At 38.3% G+C, this 19,707-nt stretch overlaps 4 protein-coding genes across 7 annotated transcripts in view; 3 read left to right on the top strand and 1 right to left on the bottom strand.

Moving 5' to 3' along the window:
- LOC145435012 (uncharacterized) overlaps nucleotides 1-19,707 on the bottom strand; it is a 544,696-nt gene that overhangs the window by 385,982 nt on the left and 139,007 nt on the right. The gene's annotated exons all lie outside the window — the stretch shown is intronic.
- Nucleotides 1-19,707, top strand: part of LOC145435053 (fibrinogen-like protein A) — a 77,957-nt gene that overhangs the window by 23,332 nt on the left and 34,918 nt on the right. The gene's annotated exons all lie outside the window — the stretch shown is intronic.
- On the top strand, nucleotides 5,844-9,186 carry LOC145435060 (uncharacterized). Of its 4 annotated transcripts, XM_080312344.1 has the most exons (6): nucleotides 5,844-6,360; nucleotides 7,175-7,293; nucleotides 7,371-7,610; nucleotides 7,673-7,747; nucleotides 7,877-8,097; nucleotides 9,065-9,186. In XM_080312344.1, exons 2-5 carry the CDS (start codon nucleotides 7,275-7,277, stop codon nucleotides 7,975-7,977), a joined length of 435 nt encoding a protein of 144 aa, XP_080168470.1. In that variant the 5' UTR covers nucleotides 5,844-6,360; nucleotides 7,175-7,274; the 3' UTR covers nucleotides 7,978-8,097; nucleotides 9,065-9,186. The 4 variants fall into 4 exon arrangements, with proteins under 4 accessions (XP_080168470.1, XP_080168473.1, XP_080168472.1 ...); XM_080312347.1 differs by lacking the exon at nucleotides 9,065-9,186 and having other exon boundaries at nucleotides 5,881-6,360; nucleotides 7,673-7,741; nucleotides 7,804-7,941; XM_080312346.1 differs by lacking the exon at nucleotides 9,065-9,186 and having other exon boundaries at nucleotides 6,113-6,360; nucleotides 7,804-7,946.
- On the top strand, nucleotides 9,102-16,986 carry LOC145435064 (uncharacterized). Its single transcript, XM_080312350.1, has 3 exons — nucleotides 9,102-9,236; nucleotides 9,612-9,700; nucleotides 16,681-16,986. The coding sequence occupies exons 1-3, from the start codon at nucleotides 9,122-9,124 to the stop codon at nucleotides 16,810-16,812; spliced, it is 336 nt and encodes a 111-aa protein (XP_080168476.1). The 5' UTR covers nucleotides 9,102-9,121; the 3' UTR covers nucleotides 16,813-16,986.

The raw sequence follows: 19,707 nt of genomic DNA, 5'->3' as shown, positions 1-19,707 counted from the left end.
TTAAACATGTTCGTTTTAAATGGATTTTGGCTTTAAATGCCACCCTAGGTATAACGCAATTCACGAGCGATCCGAAATAGCTGACGGTAAACGCAAGAGTATTGGCTTAGTAAGCACCAAGTTACCAACCAGTGTGCAGCTAAATTCTTGTCACGGGAAGGGCGAAGGGACGGAGAGTTGAGGAATCAATATTGTCAATATTAATATTACTTTTTTTAATCATGTTATTTCGCGAACTCAGATAATGATTGCCACTAATTGAAAGATATTGGAATCGCTCACACGTACCAGACTGAAGACAAAATTCCTTTTCAATTATCAATAGTTGTTACAGGGAATATGCATCATACAAACATACACAACATCGCCCAGTCTTGGAGGCACACCATCATTCATATTAAATATACCCAAAGAGCCTACATTATCGCGCTCGTTATAAAAGCAGCTCACCGCTTCATTGACGGCTGTGAATGGTGGTAGCTTACTTCGGCATACTAAGAGGTACGCAAACAGGCTGTGAGAATGCTGGGCGGCGGAGTCACCGGTTTGGTTTCAACATGGAAAGCCCAGATCGTCTTTGAATGGCGTGCATGCGGATGAAAACAAAATAGGGTCCAATCAGTGGTAACAAATTATTCCTGGCCTCCGGGGAATCTCTGAAAATTCCAACAGCAGGGAGTCAGAATCGCGTCGCGGGCCGTACAATGCTCGGGTATGTGTTATAAGGTCAATATATGACCTTTTGATAATGATGCACTGACATGAGTGACATCGTACGAGTATCAGCAAGCCTAGTTTAATGAAAGTAGAAAGCTACTGTTACGGCAATATCTTATGCAAACGGGGCATAAAGGCACGGTGACAAAGTGAATTATGGTCGAAATAGAATTGTGGCGTCATACATTTGTGTTAGCAACGGGACATTTATGAAGTTTGTCTTCACACGAGCTCTAACCTTTAATAATTCCGCACCATCAACTACTATGAGTTAAACTGACTGTCCAGGAATTAAACACTTTGTTCATAAAGTTATTTTTGTAATTTCAGCATATATTATTACAGATATTGGCCTTAGGCCAGTGGGTCCGAACCAGAGATGGCCACAGTTCGGTTCAGGAGCCGGAGCCGGATCAGGATTTCAATGATTTTTTACCTAGCCGGACTGGATCCGGATTTTGAATTTGGGGTGACGGTCGGATTTTAGCCGGATTTTTTTGCTGCAATATGATTAATTAGCATTGTTCTGGCAGGATTTTTTTCGGATTCCGAACTGGACATTCACCAGCCGGATTTTTTCGGACTCTGAATTTCCAATTGCCAGCCGGATCCGGATAGATTCGGATCCCGAAATTTTGGAATCCGCCCATCTCTGGTCTGAACTGGGGTTCTGGGAAATATTTGCAAGGGGTACGCGAAACCTATATATTTGCGGCATTATTGGAATGACAATTGTATTATTGACGTCGAAGGGAATGAAATGTATCGATTTATCGGATTTGTACATATCCAACAAAAAATCTGGGTATATGATTGTGCACGGTTCCCATATTTGACTGTGAACGCTCTATTGGTATATGTTGTACGGTTCACTTTCCCTGTCGATGGTAGCCGTGCGAATAACCATGTTACGGTTCTATGTTTGTGTGTCTGTATGTCCGTTACATGCTTCAGACTGAATTTACAGACTCAGAGTCATTGCAATGTGTCTTATTGGTATGACATTGTTATCGGGTTTGCTTGATGACATTCGATCTGCATCAAAATTACCGGCTATGATAATGTCTGTGGATCGGACCCCGGCTTATTCCCGATGTTTGTATACCGACACATTGCATGTACACCTCGTTTACGTGAATACTGGTGTGGGCAAACAATCGCGACGTATGTGTGGATGGTATTTATTCGTGGAAACACAGGGTGTAACATGTTTACTTCAATATTGGTCGTTGGGTCATGAGTGAATACCCGGATCGGATCACCCACTTTCGTATGGTCATCCGGTTTCAGTTGGCTGGAGCGACATGTATTGACCAATAAAGACACAATATAGTTAACATGTGGGAGAAAAGTCAACCTCGAATTGTTAGCGCGGTGGGAAACATAAATTCAGCCGTTTTCCGAACACCTTTATCCACGTACCAACCAGTTACCAAAGTAGAGGAGGTGTTTTATTCTGACATTTTGACTCTGGAAAATCCAAAGCACGAACCCGGACATCACAGACATGTCGAAACCTATTGTCCAATTTCCAAAACATACACGTCGATGTACAACAGTACATTGCATGTGGGTAACTAAGGATTGTGATGGGATGCACCAGAACGAGTGAATATGTGATTACACAAATGTAACGGAGTCGTTGTTGGTGTATATTTTGTCACTGCCCGTTGTAACAATATACAAAAATATCAAATTGTTTGGTGTGGTTGTCAGTTTTCAAAACGAAAATGGTATTGTTACCCAAGGAAAAGATAGATTTCCAAGTGGAAACGGTATTGGTGCTCAGGTAAATGATAGTTTTCCAAACGAAAAGGGTTTGTTACCCAGGCGGAAAATATATTTCGAAAAGAAAATGATTAGTTACTCTAGGTAAAAGTATTTTTCCAAGTGAAAATGGTTTGTTGCTCAGTGAAAAAATAGATTTGCAAACTAAAAGGGTGTGTTACTCTAGGAAAGGATTGAACCCAAAGCGAGAATGTATTGTTGCTCTGAGTAAACGATAAATCGCCAAAGGACAATGGTATTTTTACTCAGGTAACGGCTGACCTCCAAGTGAAAATGGTAATCTTACTTGGGTAGGTCTCGTATGTTCAGTGTCAGTGATGTTGTTAAACGTTGCCGCTTGACGTTGGTATCCCGTTAGTGTATTATTATGAGTGCGAAACTGATTTACACATCTTGTGCAGAGTATCAGAGTGTCGGGACAGTAAAGATATTATTCGCGTGACGAACAAAGATCGTTGTTTAAATGTTAATGCATGCATTTCGATTACCGAGTTAGTGTACAATAGAGATGACTCTACATTCGACCACGCTGTGTGCTTCGATTAAAACCACAAGACCACATGTAAATCTATTCGCACAACTCGATGATGTTGATATAGTGTTACTAAAATTTATTATTACCCATTTACACAACATAAAAATAACAATTCATGTCGTAGTAAGTAAGTTTCTTGAACCCGTGCTTGAGGAAAACGAATGGTGACAAGTATGCTTTTGTGTTTGAGTGAAAAATAATTATTTAGAGTAGTGACAGTTTGTGACCAACGAATGCAAATCGATCACGATATTACAATATACGCTTTCGTCAACATAACGACTTGGCGCAGCAGAAACACTTTCACGTTTTTTCAATAACTGGATTCTCGAGACTTGTTACTTGTACGATGTACCGTTGGTGTGCAAACTATAACGACCATTTTGTACGATAGTATGTTTTAGTTGTATTGTTGTGAGGACAATCATGTGATGACTCAGCACTTTTCGTTAGCAAAGTAGATTGATTTGTGTGTAAGATGCAAGGACCGTAACTAGAAAACATATGTACTCTGTTGTTGGAGTAGCTGATTTATTGCTATGACATGGACATATCCCGAAGGTTTGGTTGGTTTGTTGTCTTACGAAAGATGACGCGACCTCGGTGTCATAAATTGTGTTAACTAAATTCGGGTGGATACAGCAATTGTGCTGGACTTACACATGGTATTCGCATACTGTACAGTGTACACATACAAACTTTTGTGTAAACAACTCTGATGTTTCTGTTCGTACTAGTTCTGTGTTGAACTATTTGATTATTAAGATACATGAACATCCATTCAGACAATAAAGTTCTTGAGGTATCGAAACAGTTTGAAAGCGCCACCAATCATTGCACAGGTTCGTAGCATGGGATTATCAAGCGAATATTTTCATGTAACATGAATATATTTCATATACCTTCGGTAAGAAATGAGTTATGAGGGATAATCATACACAACCTACAAAAGTTAAACTTGTCGCGTTTGATTGCTTACTTTTTATCCATGTCTTTGTTGTTGAAAGACGGATGGGTTGACATTTAAATATAGTAAGCAGAGCAACTCAAGTCATAAATTTTACTCGTTTGAAAATCGATAACGGGAAAATACCGAGTAACAGTATCAATATGAATGGTATATTATTTTTCGAGATATGCAACCAATCTTCTAAGCATAACTTTTCAAAAATTCGTCATGTCATAGAGAAGTCGGTTGTAATGAAATCGAAACAAATGTACTTCGATTATCACGACAAAGGGAATTGAGATTAACGCAGTATTTCGGAAGTGAATATGTATCGTTTGGTATGTTAAGCAATCACTAAATGACAAAAATATCAAACTGTGCATAAAACTCGGTTAGTTAAACGATAGAGTTATAAGTCGGATGTAATCTCGATTTACAGATGACAGCTTGATGATGTAAAGCTCAACCACTCCAGCGTGTTTATTGCAAAGTATTTGACACAAACAACATATTTCTGAGCAAATTGAATGGTCTTCACCCATCACTGAAATTCACCATGGAAAAAGAGGTTAATAATTCATTAGCATTCCTTGATGTTGTTGTGGAAAAGACGGGTGCTAATTTTGTTACACCAGTTTACCGTAAGCCTACATTCAGTGGGCAATACATTTCGTGGGATTCTTTCTGTCCAGTAAAACGTAAAGTAAATTTGATAAGAACTCTGGTACACAGGCCCCAGCAAACACTAGATGTCTTTTGAACCTGTCAGGATATCTTTTTCTTGTCCAGCCAGGTTCAAATCATATCTTGTGCATGCTTTGTGCTGAAGCACGACTTAAATATATCTTGTTCTTGTCCAGTCAAGTCCAAATCGTATCTTGTCCATACCTTGTGCTGAAGCACGAATTACCTATATCTTTTTCTTGTCCAGTCAAGTCTGAATCATATCTTGTCCATACCTTGTGTGCTGAAGCACGACATCAATATATCTTGTTCTTGTCCAGTCAAGTCCAAATCATATCTTGTCCATACCTTGTGCTGAAGCACGGCTTAAATATATCTTGTTCTTGTCCAGTCAAGTCCAAATCATATCTTGTCCATACCTTGTGCTGAAGCACGGCTTAAATATATCTTGTTCTTGTCCAGTCAAGTCCAAATCATATCCTGTGCATACCATAGCAATTTGCAACGTAGCTACGTTGTAAATTGCTATGTGCATACCTTGTGCTGAACCACAACTTTTCTTGGCCAAATTTTGTCGAATGCTGAAAATATATTTGTTAGGAATATCAAATTCGATTATTGCTTCCTATTATGGTAGAGTGGTGTTTATAAATGTACAGTAGATATCTACTAATATTATATTGAACTTTTACTCTCATGGGGCGATTAATCACCTGTGTCACTACCGTATGTTCCACCTAGTGTCACGCTCTTTCTTGCAATTTTGCAGACTAAAATTAAATGTCATATTAGCCCGCATCCTCGCGCTCCGCCACCTCCGCTGCTTTCGGTGGTTGGGTTGTATTTGATTGGAATTGGTCGGTTCCCAAATTTTGGAAGGAAATTTGAAAGTCCACAGAATCCGGCTGGAGAATTTCCGGTTCTGCGTCCAAAAAACTTCTGCTAAAATAATGATATCGTATTTAAGATTATAATTAAGAATGTTGCCAAAATCCGACTGTCGAAATTAATTCAGAATCCGCATCCAGTCCGGCTGAAATCCTGCTACGACTCCGGCTTCTGATCCGGAGTGTAAACGAGAGGCCATTTCTCCCTTGCGAGTTCACATAAGTTTCGGCGCGAAATACTGACATACAAAGCGCTCTCGTAATGGAGTAATGGAGGCTTACAGCTACGCAGTCGTATGTTAGGTTTAGTTGCGTTCTGGAATTGATCGTGGTAAATTAAGGCTCAAACAACCATATTCCTTCAGAGGATTACTGAAAACTGAGCTGTAGATGGTAATTTATATATGCTTGATACGAAACATAGGTATAGTGTATGGTATAATGTCACAAAGTATAGAACTTGGTTTGCACTTTTGCGAATATCTTATAAGCTATTGTGACAGTGCTGGATTATATAATATCATCAGATGTTGGTCGCTAAAATCATTCATTGTGATCGAATGTTCTTGTACTTTTGTCTATAATAGTGTAGTGGGAGCTCAGCTACAACGTGGTACCGTAATGCCCAGATATAAAATAAGACGGGGGAAGCACAGACGTAGGCAGTACCATAAAGAGTGGCTACGGTTCAAGCGAGCTAGAACCGCCGATTTGGCGGGACGGGTCGCTTCATCATCATCAAGTGAAATATGACACGGGCAATTGGACTCTGTACAAAATACGTATCAAATGCTCATCCGGTAAGTCAACTTTAATTTGTGAAGGTTTACCGTTACTCATTAGTACCAGTGTTGGGATGGCTTGAATCATGACAAAAATGAGACTGTAGCATGTAGCTATACCAGTGATTCCCAACCGCGGCCTTGAGCTAGCCGTCTTGCGTCCCCCACAAAAATTTAAAGAAATCGATTTATGATATAAAATAAAATTTATATTTATAAAATTCTCTTGCTTAGCTTGGAGTTGTTAATTAGGATTGCAGAAAAGTTCTGAGTAGAGTGCTAACTACTGTATATAGGTATTGATAACTAATCTACGAATAGATGTACAACACGTGACTCACGGTTGAATACGCTGAGGCCGGAGTGGAATTGGTGGCAACGTCACGCAGGATTTTCTGTTTAATTCCTTAATTATTCTATATAGAAAAGCTCTCATCACGCAGGATTTATTTCGAAAAATGGACAGAGATTCCATCTAGGCGCTGAGGCAAAACCCAGCAGCAGTTCTCCTCGATTTTACTCTATTTTGTGAACTTTTTATTGATCTAAAGCAGTCACGAATTCGTGCGGTCCCAACAATATACTCTGAAATTCTAAATTTGGCCCTGACACCGAAAAAGGTTGGGAACCACTAAGCTATATATACCGTTACTTGCGTACAGTGGTTCATTACCGGTAGCAGTTCTATGTTTGCGTGTGCGATACAATATCGTTTTTTCAAGTTTGTGCGAGTTTTCAAATTTGAGTAATTCTAGATCTAGTTGCGCTGTTTACAAATCCAGTAGTTTGATAAATCTGGAAACTTACCATCTATATTATCCATCTGTTTTAGATTTATGGGTCAAGGCCTTTCGTGATATGAGGGCAGTTGCAGACAATAATAGCCTGCCCTAACCGAAAACGTCAGCCGCCAAAAGATTTTTTACAAGTCCATGTCATCTGATAATCAAGGTATATAGCGTACACTGTTATTCTGCCTAATATGTTATACGCAGAAGTGATATATGTATAACTTCCATACTTTGTAGATGATGCTGTTCCTTCAAAGAAAAAACGTAATCCAAGTATTCAGACACAAGGCATGCCTACACCAACTCCAAGAGTGCGGTCACCTCCTGATTCTGGCGATGAAAGTGTGACAAGCAAGAGTGCTCTTGTTAATGATGCTTCAAATGCAAGTTTGCCATCATCAAGTGAGGAGAGTGTTCAAGAACAGCATGATCCCAACATTGAATGTAGCGGCCAGTTGCAGGGAATCAACCAATGCAGTAAGCTCCCAACACTTTGATTCATTCTCGAATTTAAGCAATAGAGTCGCTCTATTTTCCAGACGATCCTTCATTTGTAAGCAATGTTGAACTGCAAAATTCTGACTGTCAACAACAAGGCCTATCACAAAGTAATGGTAAGTTTATCGCATATGATCAATCCAGTTTTCTTGAATTCAAATAATTTTTTAAGCTCCTCCATGTTCTTCATCAACTCCAACATCTGCACACAGTGACCACTCTGTATATTTCTCTGATGCGTAAAGACATCAAGTTGCAGATGAACCAGATGATGGACCTCAGCTCCAAGCAGATGAAACAGATGATGGATCTAATTAAAGGTCACATCATCAACGAAAAAAAATAAACACAGTACAACAGCCCCAATCTTGCTGAAGATCTTATTGAAAACCCCTGTCAAACCGTATCTCAGCTGGAACAACTGGAAAAGAACTTGACTGACGGCGATTGCAAGAAATCTGAACTGGTATGATTTTGTCGATTAGAGCAAACTTAGGTGGAGTATCTAACCCAGGGGCAGGCAGCATACAGCCCGCGAAGTGATTTTGTCCGGCCCGCCGGCAGTTCTCTGTCCTACATGATAATGCCCCGCCCCAGTTTGCCGAGATTCCCCACTAATTCCTTACTACGTCAAATTTTAGTGACTATGTTATTATATTATACGTGTATGCGCAGCGTTGCGAGAGTGGAGCTTATGCGTAAGTTCGTTGAAGCGAGAAGACTTGCATTATCGGCATTAACGATGCAATCAAACCTAATGTGGTCTGTGGTAATCATGATTTTTGTCGACTACAATGGTCAGCAGGCTGATATTTCCTATTTTTGATTCCGTAACCGCCGACTTGGAGCACGGCACACTTCTAGGTTTTTGTAAGGCACCGCTTATGCCAGGGGCGCCAACTCAAAATGGGTTGCAGGCCACTTTTCGAATTTGGTAGAGGACGCAGGCCGCATGAATTCTGTATCGAGATTGCCTACATGACAATGTTATTCTCAAATCCACATTGTATTCGCCATTATCGGCGAGAAATGGCTTCGAAGTGACATTGCTGTCGTTGAAAGACATTCATTAAATACGATATATTCCTTGTGGATAAATGGACGAATAATGCATCGATTCAGCAATCCGGTGCCCAAGTACTTAATTTTCCTATATCCGGCCTGCCGACTGGAGAAGTTGCCCACCCTGATCTAACCTCTCGTCAAGATCAACGTTCCATCAAGTTATTTGATGTTTATGCAGGCGCGTAGCCAGAGGGGGGTTTGGGGGTATAATCGTCATTTTTGCATGTACTTTACCATGATGAATTAATGCTATATTAGTGAATTCGAAAAATATCGAAACCCTACTTATTTTTGGGCTGATCTAGTTATTTTTCATTCTGGTACACACCACTATCGTAAGGCAGAGCCATTTGTATTTTGTACTACAGGTATCTGCTCTGAAAGGACTTTACGGTGAACAATTGGCTTCAACGGTCAGAAATATCATGACAAGCATAGCTGTAAAAGATGTGTGGCAATTGTTCAGCCTAAAAGGTCAAAGAAGCAAAAATGGACAAAAAAGAAGTTTTCAAAATTTTAATCTTTACAAGACTATTACACGTAAGTTGTTACTGATATTACAGTCGAGATTACAAAACCCTCGATAACAATGCCTTCGGGAGCATTTTTACAGAGTTAAAGTATTTTGCTTTCCCTTCTTGTGAAAGATCACAGCTAAATTGCAAATCGTTGCTGACCACCCAGCCTTATAAGCCCTCGTTTGAAATCATTTTCTACTGACATTGCCGACATGGCAAAATCACAAGCAAGTGCGTTGATTGCGCAACTCGGTGTTGAGTCGGGAATGTTTTGAAATGCCAATTTTGACACTATGGGGTGATCACATTCGAGAAAGATTGTTACCACTGGCGGAGATTCCGATTTGCCGCATTGTTTTGTAATGCAGCCCCTGATCTACTTATATTATCTTTGAAGGAGCATGTAAAGTGGCTAATCCTACGGCCGAGAGTACAACAATTACAACCAAAGTGGGACGATTTCTAACTGTTCTTGGAGCTTGCAAGGTAATTTTGTTTATGAATCTGACGTCTGTGTGACAGCTGCGTTCTTTATCATATCATTTGACAGTAAGTGAATCGTTGCTACCTCAAGGGCCGCTACCATTCATCTTCAGAACACTATACCAGTGGTTCCCAAACTTTGACGTGATGTAATTTAAAAAAAAAGTTATAGTCATTTAATTTTGTCAAAATTGTTGGTCTTGCTTACATAAATTTTTGATCATCTCTTTACACTTGCTCAGCTTTAGCGGTGGAACCAATGTCTCCAAAACTTTTTTGCCAATAATCCATCACTCATTCCAAACTCCTTTCAATTCACATTTCTACACGGGAAGCAAGTTCATCCTCAACTGGTCGTATTCGTACCGCGTGGGGGGCTCAGATTACTATTGCCTGACCCATGTTCACTCTAATAGTCCTGTAGAATTTGCGCTCAACCTAGAAAAAATTCTTATAAAGACGTATTATATACCGTTGGAAAGATAATTTTATCAGCTTTTCAATGATGGGTTTTGTCATTTTTTTTACCTTGGGGAAAAAAAGTTATGACCAAAAACGTTCCAGGGGTTAAAGCGCTATTTTGCCTGACATTAAAATACAATTATAAACTAAAACACGACACCTTCGTAACAGAATACAACACCATAACTTGGAATATCACTCTCAGTAAAGCAAACTAACAATCGAACAGCCAAAAAATGAAACATAACTTTATTAAGAGGTATTTATCATAAGTTAAGGGGGCAAAAATTGACCAAGACGGAGATAACACTGATTTACGAATTTTGAAAAAGAAAATAGCGTCAAAAATTTTAATGATTGATTTAGGCTAATTTATGGTTGCTGACTCCGATTCTGTGCTTAATTTCTCGGTCACGTCAGATTTTTCCGTATTAATTTTTCTCATTTTCATAAATTAATCAAATTTCAGCTTTCGTTAGTGACATCACGGTAAGCATACAATAGCAACAGATCAAATATTGGTATTGAAATCATCTATCATGAAACCTGGGTTGTTGTAATACACAATGAGTGAATTTTTCGGTGAACTTGAATACAGTGATTCTCTATCAACGTCCAATCAGAAGCTCTTTTCGACCCATACATTTACACTGGTGAACAAATACCAAATACCATACTTGAATAGAGGCAGATATGTTTTTAAATGGTATCGAGGCTTTTTGTTTGTGTTTTGCAATATTAAACGCCAGTTCGAAAAAGCTTTACATTTTCGGCGGTTTCTGATTTGCCGTAATATTTTTACTACGGACTTGAGCAGTGGTTCTCAACCTTTTTGTATTCGCGTACCCCTTTTGGACCCCCCGCCCCCCAAGTTTTAGTTCAAATTGAGCTCAAATATCGTACAATCGTCATCTGTCTTGTGCAACTGATAACTGTATGCTAGTGATAAACAGCAACAGAATTACTTTTCTTGAAAATAACAGCATTCTATTTATGTAGAAATTGGGTTGACTTTTATTATTTCAAAGCTAATTATTCAACTGCATTCATTTCTTGAAATACGTGGCCGTGTCTTTAAAATCTGCACCTTCGATTTCATATCAACGAGTGCTGAAAATCCATTTAGACAAAGAAAGACGGTGGCGAATGTAATAATAAGGCATAACGGTTCCGACGACACATTTGGGTATGATCGCAACAATGATGACACCAAAATTGACAAACAATTTTATTATTGAACATATAACGTCAAGCCTATTAATTTATATCTAGCAGCTCATCTTGAAGTTATTAGTGAAATGGTTATGTAGGCCTATATCACAGGAGAAAACGGATTTTTGCGAACATTTCAAAGTCTCCGTGATTGACTTTACGTATCAAACCATTTATTTTTTACACAATGCCCAGCAAAACACCTCTATACAGTCGAATATTTGTATCAGTGGGATATTGGCAATTTAGCAACTAAAATGAGTCCACACAGCAGGATATTCAATCTCAGACAGCCATCCTGTTGATGTGAGTTCTACTGTAATGAAGCAAAACTGCCTCGTGATTTTCCTAATTTGAAAAATATAAATTAGCTTATCAACCATTTTGTAAATTCGCTTCGCTTCGTGAACCCCCTGGAAATGCTTCACGGACCTCCAGGGGTCAGGGGTCCGCGGACCCCTGGTTGAGAACCACTGAACTATAGTTTGTAGTGATTGGCGTTGCTACTCAAGTAGCATAAGTAACTCCCTATATTTTCTACTCAACAGTATAAGTAGTAATTTTTAGGACACGTGAAAACTACTTCAAGTGGCAGAAATATCTAAGTATATTTGGTCGGGGGGAGGGTGGTCGCATACTTTCGACAGTTAGTCGGAGGTGGCTACATACGAAATCGCAACATGTATCTTCTCGGGCAACGCAAAATGTTTATAATGACACAATACCCATTGGTAGAACATTCGAAAATATATTCAGTTACCGCGCTTTAGGGACTGTTAAGTCTACTACATTCATGAAATCATTTGAAGCCAACATCGTCGCGGAGCGGAGCTTTGTTTGGAATACATTCGTGTTAAAATTAATAATGTGGGCAGATATCTCCATGACATTCCCAGTTGATTTACTAGACACACAAAGCACTAAAACAAAACCCAATGCAATTAATTTCCCGTATTGCTAATCACAAATGGGAATTCGGATTGCGTACATCTGGTTCGAAGCACATGGTATGAACCCTTCCCCGATGGCTGTTATAACAACCTTGATTTGGCCCCGAATATACCACATGCAATTAATATATATATATGCGATTGAAGCGCAAAATATTTCCAATAGTAAAATCTCAACAGGACTTTGACCTCTTACCAGGACCGTAACTGCCGCACCCCAAATCGTCCAATTGGGGGTCCCGAAATTACGTCGGTGAATGAACATAAATTATTTATACATCACTTATCGACAATTTATGCAACTCTTTTCAAACTTTTTCGCGCTGGTCGCGATTTCATGTTGCCAAATTTTTGATTATTGAGTACCCTTCCCCCACGAAAAAAGCATGATTTATAGAAAATAAAAATAGGCATTTTGGCGTCGACCATTACCACGCCGCGATGCTCGAAAACATACGAAGTATTTGCCAATATGATACTCTGAAAAGTGTGCCAATAGATCGCCTGCGATAAAACCTTAGCCGAAAAGGATTGCCCTTATGTCGACCGGGAATAAATATAAGCCTATCTAATTTTCCATAGCTGCCTAGATGGCTCGTGTCTAATTATTCTATCGTGGCAATCTGAACCCAACAGGTCAAATAACATTTCTCAGAGAGAAATTATTTGCCAGAGAAGAAATACGAATTTTCGATAAAGCCTCCACAAACGTTTCTTGGATCTCGCATGGTTTCTCAATAAATTACGGCATGGTGTGTGGATGTACTGTAGGTCTTATGGCCATTTTCTTAATTTTTCTGAAAAGTTGTGATCAGCGTTTCACAATTCAGTTTCAAAGCATGACCAATTATAGTGTCTAAAGTAGGGTTTCATTTAAAACAAACGGTGTTTTGAAACACTTTTTTTAAACATATTTTAAACGAAAGCCTTATTAAAAAACAAAATTGTATTTTTTTTCAAGTTATAAAATTATGCCATAATTGTGAATTGTGTAAATACTTTCCAAAAACATGTTGTATGAGCACACGGACAATTACCACCAAATTTAGCCGACGTATATCGTTGGGATGGTTGGAACACTAAAAAATAGTCGGTTCAACAGTTGTAGTACAGATATTTTGTCAAAGGGGCTATATTTACCCTATATTTTCAATGGTCAATTTATATCCATTATGACGTCACAATTCAATATTCATGACGTCATGGCTTAAAAACAAAAAACCAATGAAAAACATGTTTTAAATTAGGGCCTTGTTTTAAGTATGTTTATTTTTAATTGATTTTTTTTTTAATGCAACCCTAGTCTAAAGAGTGTGTGGTACTATCACTCTCGCAGAAATGAGCTCCCGAATGACACAGTGAATCTCCAGTACGATAGCCTTTTCTACACTTAACTCAAACTGCTGGTTTCTTTTTTGACTAAGCACTATCTAAAAAACAAGCAAGGTAAATGAAACAGACTATAGTAAGTAAACAATAACATAATGAAGTTATAACGGACAACGACAGCTCTACTTGCGCCCCCCCCCCACCCCCTGTCTTGCTCACTCTTACTCCCTGAAACATATATATAATTCTATTTTATTTTCATATATTCCTTTTGCATATATATCCTGCTTTATATCCTGCTTTTCTGTTGATAATTCATTACTTTCTTGCACTTTGTTCATATTTTTATATTAATTTTTTCCCTAATTTCAATTTTTACCCCTTGGCACGTTTTTGGTCATAACTTTTTTCCCCAAAGCAAAAAAAGTGACAAAACCTATCATTGAAAAGCTGGTAAAATTATCTTTCCAACAGTATATAATACGTCTTTATAAGAATTTTTTCTAGGTTGAGCCATTTTTAGACCAAATTCTACAGGACTATAGTCACTCGCATCCATTTTCAGCTACGCCCTCAGCCAACTCCCTTACTCTACTAAGTCCAAACGCGGTCTCCAGCCGTACCACGCTCAACATAATTTCTAGACGGCAAATACAGAATATTCTGGAAACCTCAGGTTTCCACACAAGGTATACAAAGCTGAACATAGTAGGTAAAAATGAAGTTATGACGAACAACGACAGCTCAACTGGCCCCCCTCACCCAACGCCCCCCCTCCCCGTCTTGCTCACTCTTTATCCCTGAAACAGATATATCATTCTGCTGTCATTTTCATTGATAGCTTCTGCATCTATATCCTGCTCTTCTGTTGATAATTCATTACTTTCTAGCCTTTTGTTCATGCTTATGTCAATTTTTCCCTAATTTCAATTTCTACCCCTTCGCACGTTTTTGGTCATAACTTTTTTCCCTCAACGTAAAAAAAATGACAAAACCTATTATTGAAAAGCTGATAAAATTACCTTTCCAACGGTATATCATACGTCTTTATAAGAATAACAGAATGAAGTTACAACGAACAACGACAGCTCTACTGGTGCCCGCCCTCCCCCAACGTCCCCCCCACCCCGTCTTGCTCACTCTTTCTCCCTGAAACAGATATATCATTCTACTGTCATTTTCATTTATAGCTTCTGCATCTATATCCTGCTCTTCTGTTGATAATTCATTAGTTTCTAGCCTTTTGTTCATATGTTTATGTCAATTTTTTCCCTAATTTCAATTTCTACCCCTTCGCACGTTTTTGGTCATAACTTTTTTTCCCCAAAGTGAAAAAAATGACAAAACCTATCATTGTAAAGCTGATAAAATTACCTTTCCAACGGTATGTCATACGTCTTTATAAGAATTTTTTCTAGGTTGACCCATTTTTAGACCAAATTCTACAGTACTATAAGCTGCACTGCGCACTAGGGCTCTTCAAAAATGACTTTTTTTCTCAAATCGTACTGGGTACTTGATAAAATTGTTATTTTACCCAATTTAAGCCTACACACAAAATTTGGTTCAATTCCAGCCAGTAACCGCTTTGCTACAGGAGAAGTAAGATTCTATTTATTATGTAAAAATAAATAATAAAAAATTTTCTGTTCACCCCATGAAGGTGTTGGTCTGTCTATAGAAACTATCCTCGCTAAATTTGGTTCAACTCCAACCAGTGGAAGCGGAGGTATTGCCGTCGGAAAATTCTCATTTGAATAAAATAGTATTTACGGTGAGCACAACTTTAATAAATGAACAAAGAATCGGTCACCGTAAATACTATTTTATTCAAATCCAAATTTTTCGACAGCAATAACTCCGCTTCCACTGGTTTGAATTGAACCAAATTTGGTGAGCATCGTTTCTATAGACAGCCCAACACTTTCATGGGGTGAACAGAAAATTTTCAAATTTTTTATTATTTATTTTTACATAATAAATAGAAACTTACTTCTCCTGTAGCAAAGCGGTTACTGGCTGGAATTGAACCAAATTTTGTGTGTAGGCTTAAATTAGGTAACCTAACAATTTTATCAAGTAGCCAGTACGATTTGAGAAAAAAAGTCATTTTTGAAGAGCCCTACTACGCACCTGCGCAATTGCGCAGTGCTTAGTTGGTCTCTGCGCACAGAACAAATCTGAAGTGATGTCATTTTTTTAGTCGTTATGCACTACTGTGAGTTGGTGAGTGTGTGCAGACTTGACAAAAATTAGAGGGAGCATTGGGTCGGCTATTTCGGTGGCGAACAAGATGCATGGCAAATATGGCTCAATTTTAACGTGTAGATGTCAAATTGAGATACAAAATTAGGGATTTGAAACTTCGCTGGTATATATATTAGGTACATTTTACAGCTAGCTATAGTATCCCGTTCACCAAAGAAATGTTTGAAGCTGGCCCAGAGCGATAACGATGAGTTATACGATCTTCCAGGGCCATCTTCAAACGCCCAATTAGGGGAGCTCGACTGAACCCAAAATTACTTTGTTTGTCGTTTGTTGAAGTAGATTTTTGTCGTGCTTTGCGCGATTTTTTGTCCCTGTAGGTCTACATTTAAATATGATTAGTAAGATAAAAAGGTGCTTATAATAGAGAAATATGCAAATTGGTGGTGGCGATTACCACACATTGAAAAGGACTACGACTCTACTCTGTGGTAAGAGATTGGTCTCAAGAACATTTTCAAACCCGAAAATGGGGCACGGCCAATAGATGGCTGAGAACCCCTGGTTTATCAGCTTCTATATGTTGGAATTAAGCCAAATTTGGCGCGCAGAGTTGAATCGACAATTTTGTCGAAGTAGATGGTAAAGTTTGACTTGGCTGTCGCACTCCACCAAGTTCGTCGTGACTTCCTAAAGACGGATCGGAATCCTTGGATGAATGTGACTTGACATGACCGTCCCACATTACTCACGAACAAACACATATAATGACTATTGCTCTACTGCTAATCAATCAAAGTAATCAATTCATTTCTGTTATAGGACGACGATAAAGGAGAAAACAGGAGCAAGACTGTTATCGAGGAGGCAGAAGTATTGGCTGAAGTGATTGCACAGTTCTGTATCAAGGCCCAATTCTTGCTAACATATTTTCTTCATCCATGTATTTTTTAGTGTTTTGTACTGATTTCATACAGAACAAAAAGCCATATACATGCTGATTTTTAAAATTGGCAATTAGTTTTCCTTCTGAACAAAAAGGCCTACCTCTTGCTGCCTATTTCTTGCTAACGTATGTTATGTCAGGGACTATTATTTTACCTTCGTTCTTCATCCATTTTTATTCCAATTTTTGTCGAGGTCTAGTCAAGTGCATTTTTTTTGTATTTTGAACTGTCTTCGTCGAGGTCTAGTCCAGTGCATTTTTTTTTTGTATTTTGAACTGGTACAATACAGAACAAAAAGCCATACATGATTTGTAAAATTGATGATTCGTATTCGTTCATGTGTGAAGTGCAGCATATAGCAGGTTTAGCCTACCAGGGTTCAGGGTCACACAGGGTCGAATTGTACAAAAAATATCTTATAGGATGTCGTTGAGGATGTTTATCAGGATATCTTTGAGGATCTCCATCAGGATATTTTTGAGGATGATTATCAGGATATCTTTGAGGATGTCTATCAGGATATCTTTGAGGATGTCCTACAGGACATCTTATATATATCCATTTCTGTCGACAAATGTATATATTTTGCACTTCATTGAAGGACATCTTTTGAACTCATGGAAGATGTTTAAAAAATATCTTTAATAAGTTTTGTGTTTGCTGGGGGGCTCTGATGATTTGTAGTAAAGTCAAACTTGATTCTGAATTGGAGAACATTCGGTCAATCTTTCAGTCAAATGGTTATCCTGATCATATCATTAAAATGACCATAGATCGTAAACTCAAAGATTTCAGAAAAGTTGAACCGTTTTGACCTAGAAAATGTCCTGTTTATTTGCATCTTCCTTGGATTGGGAAAGTGTCCAACAGGTTTGAAAAACAAATTAAATCGTCAGTGAGCCATTGTTTTTCCCAAGTAGAACCTCAGATAATGTTCATGACGAAATCTCTGATGCCTGCAACGCAAAAGGATGTGCTACCTGCGACAAATCAAAGCAACATAATATATGAATACACGTGCCGATGTGACAGTCGGTATGTAGGTCGCACGTCTCAGCGCTTGCAGCAAAGAATTCGCCAGCACGTCCCAAGGCAAATTAGAATAAATAATGTTTCTCCAACTCCTTCATCGCAGTCTGTTGACACACTGCGTGATTATGATCAAGTTACTGCTTGTAATTCGGCTATTGGACAGCATCTCTTATCCCATCCGGAATGTGCTGATCATTACAATGACAGTCAATTTTCTATACTTGCTCGTGGCCGTTCTCTTTTTCATTTAAAGGTCCTGGAATCTACGATCATAAAGCTACGAAAGCCGATTCTCTGTCGCCAGAAGGAACGCCTCTACACTCTTGGAATATTTCATTAATGTTATGTGTTGCGTTTTCGGTTATTTATAACCGAATATGTACTCGTGAACGTTTGTTTTGTACCGTTACTACCGTATGTAGCCCGTCTACTAGTTGTTTGTTTTTGTTATTATTACGTCATACTGACAAAATAGTTCTTACATTTCGAATTTGATTCACCCCATCACTAACGTTCGCTACTGATGAGAGTTGGTCGAAAAGCTTTTAGCGAATAAATTAACAATATGAAGTTATTGTTTCGCGTTATTCTGAAGTTCTGTACCACAAATCACTTGTTCAAACAACATATTGAACGAAGACCACCACTTGGCTTCATTACCAGGTGAGTGAAAATTGTTTTCTGCTGGCCAGGTATGATTTGCATTTAGAAAGAACGATCTACACCGATTAAGCGACGCTGTTTAATATCATAATCCGATGAGGGAAATTTCCTTAGGGTTTGATTTAGCGAGTTAATTACCGGCGATTAAATCACATACAAGTAAGATCTTTTACGGGTTGAGTATTGTGACGACATTTACTCTTACGAATGACAATGGGGGAAATTCCCGATTTCTTTGGTCGTGAGCGTTCTACAAATATTTCCGGCATACATTTAGCAATCAACCTACAATATTCTTCGGTTATGGTAATGACTTTCGCAAGTTTGGTTTTATGATTACAATTTAGAAGATTCAAATGATAATTTATGATCACTACTTTGAGCAACAATACAAACACATTTTGTAGATTTCAATGTAGCGCCTATTGCGATTTTGCTAATGCTATGAGTTTTGCGTATACTCAAGTCTAGTAGAATAGGATGCGTTCAGTACAGATATTCCAAATCCAAGTCTTGAAGTGTAAATCTGTAGACTTCACAATGTCTTAGAGAGTGCAAACGGAATTATGTATTGATCGCACTCTTCAAACGGTACTCGATAACCAAAGTGATATTTTCACACTCTGTAAGTTGTGCATGTTTCAATGCGCTGTCACAGATCGCGACAATAAATCGTATCAATTGCTGGATTCAATAGTAACGACGTGTCATTGTGATATACTGACTCTACACTTAGTCGTTTCAATTACCCGTTGCGAATCGGGATAATAGAGCATTTTGTATCGGATGTTCAATGTATGAATAATGGAATTATTACATCTTTAGCGCTGTTTATCGCAAACGATAGATTTTCATAATTGTACTGGTTGTTGAATGTAATAATACCGATATTGTTGTTGCATCTTTAGTCTTGGTTACTGGAAACAATTACATTTGTAAAATATTTCCTGATATCTGCGATACGGAGTAAGGTGGAGTAATTTTCCTATCATGAACATTTCAGACGCGCATAGTTTTACAACTTAATATGTTAATAACAATTACACTGAAAAGTTTGTTGCTGTCATAACATTTACCACACCGCCGGGTCTAATTAACGCAAATAATTTAATAATGAAGTAATGATCAACTATTACAAAATCTCATATGTCAAATCAATGTGTCAATCCTAATGTTTACAGCATGATAACTTTGAATATAACACCAG

Source organism: Botryllus schlosseri, chromosome 3 (genome assembly GCF_051294905.1).
Source record: "Botryllus schlosseri isolate E-star chromosome 3, Bs_hap1, whole genome shotgun sequence".
In the NCBI taxonomy this organism is placed as follows: Eukaryota; Metazoa; Chordata; class Ascidiacea; order Stolidobranchia; family Styelidae; genus Botryllus; species Botryllus schlosseri.
The sequence above is the reverse complement of the archived record's forward strand: the minus strand, read 5'-3'. Positions and strand labels throughout refer to the sequence as shown.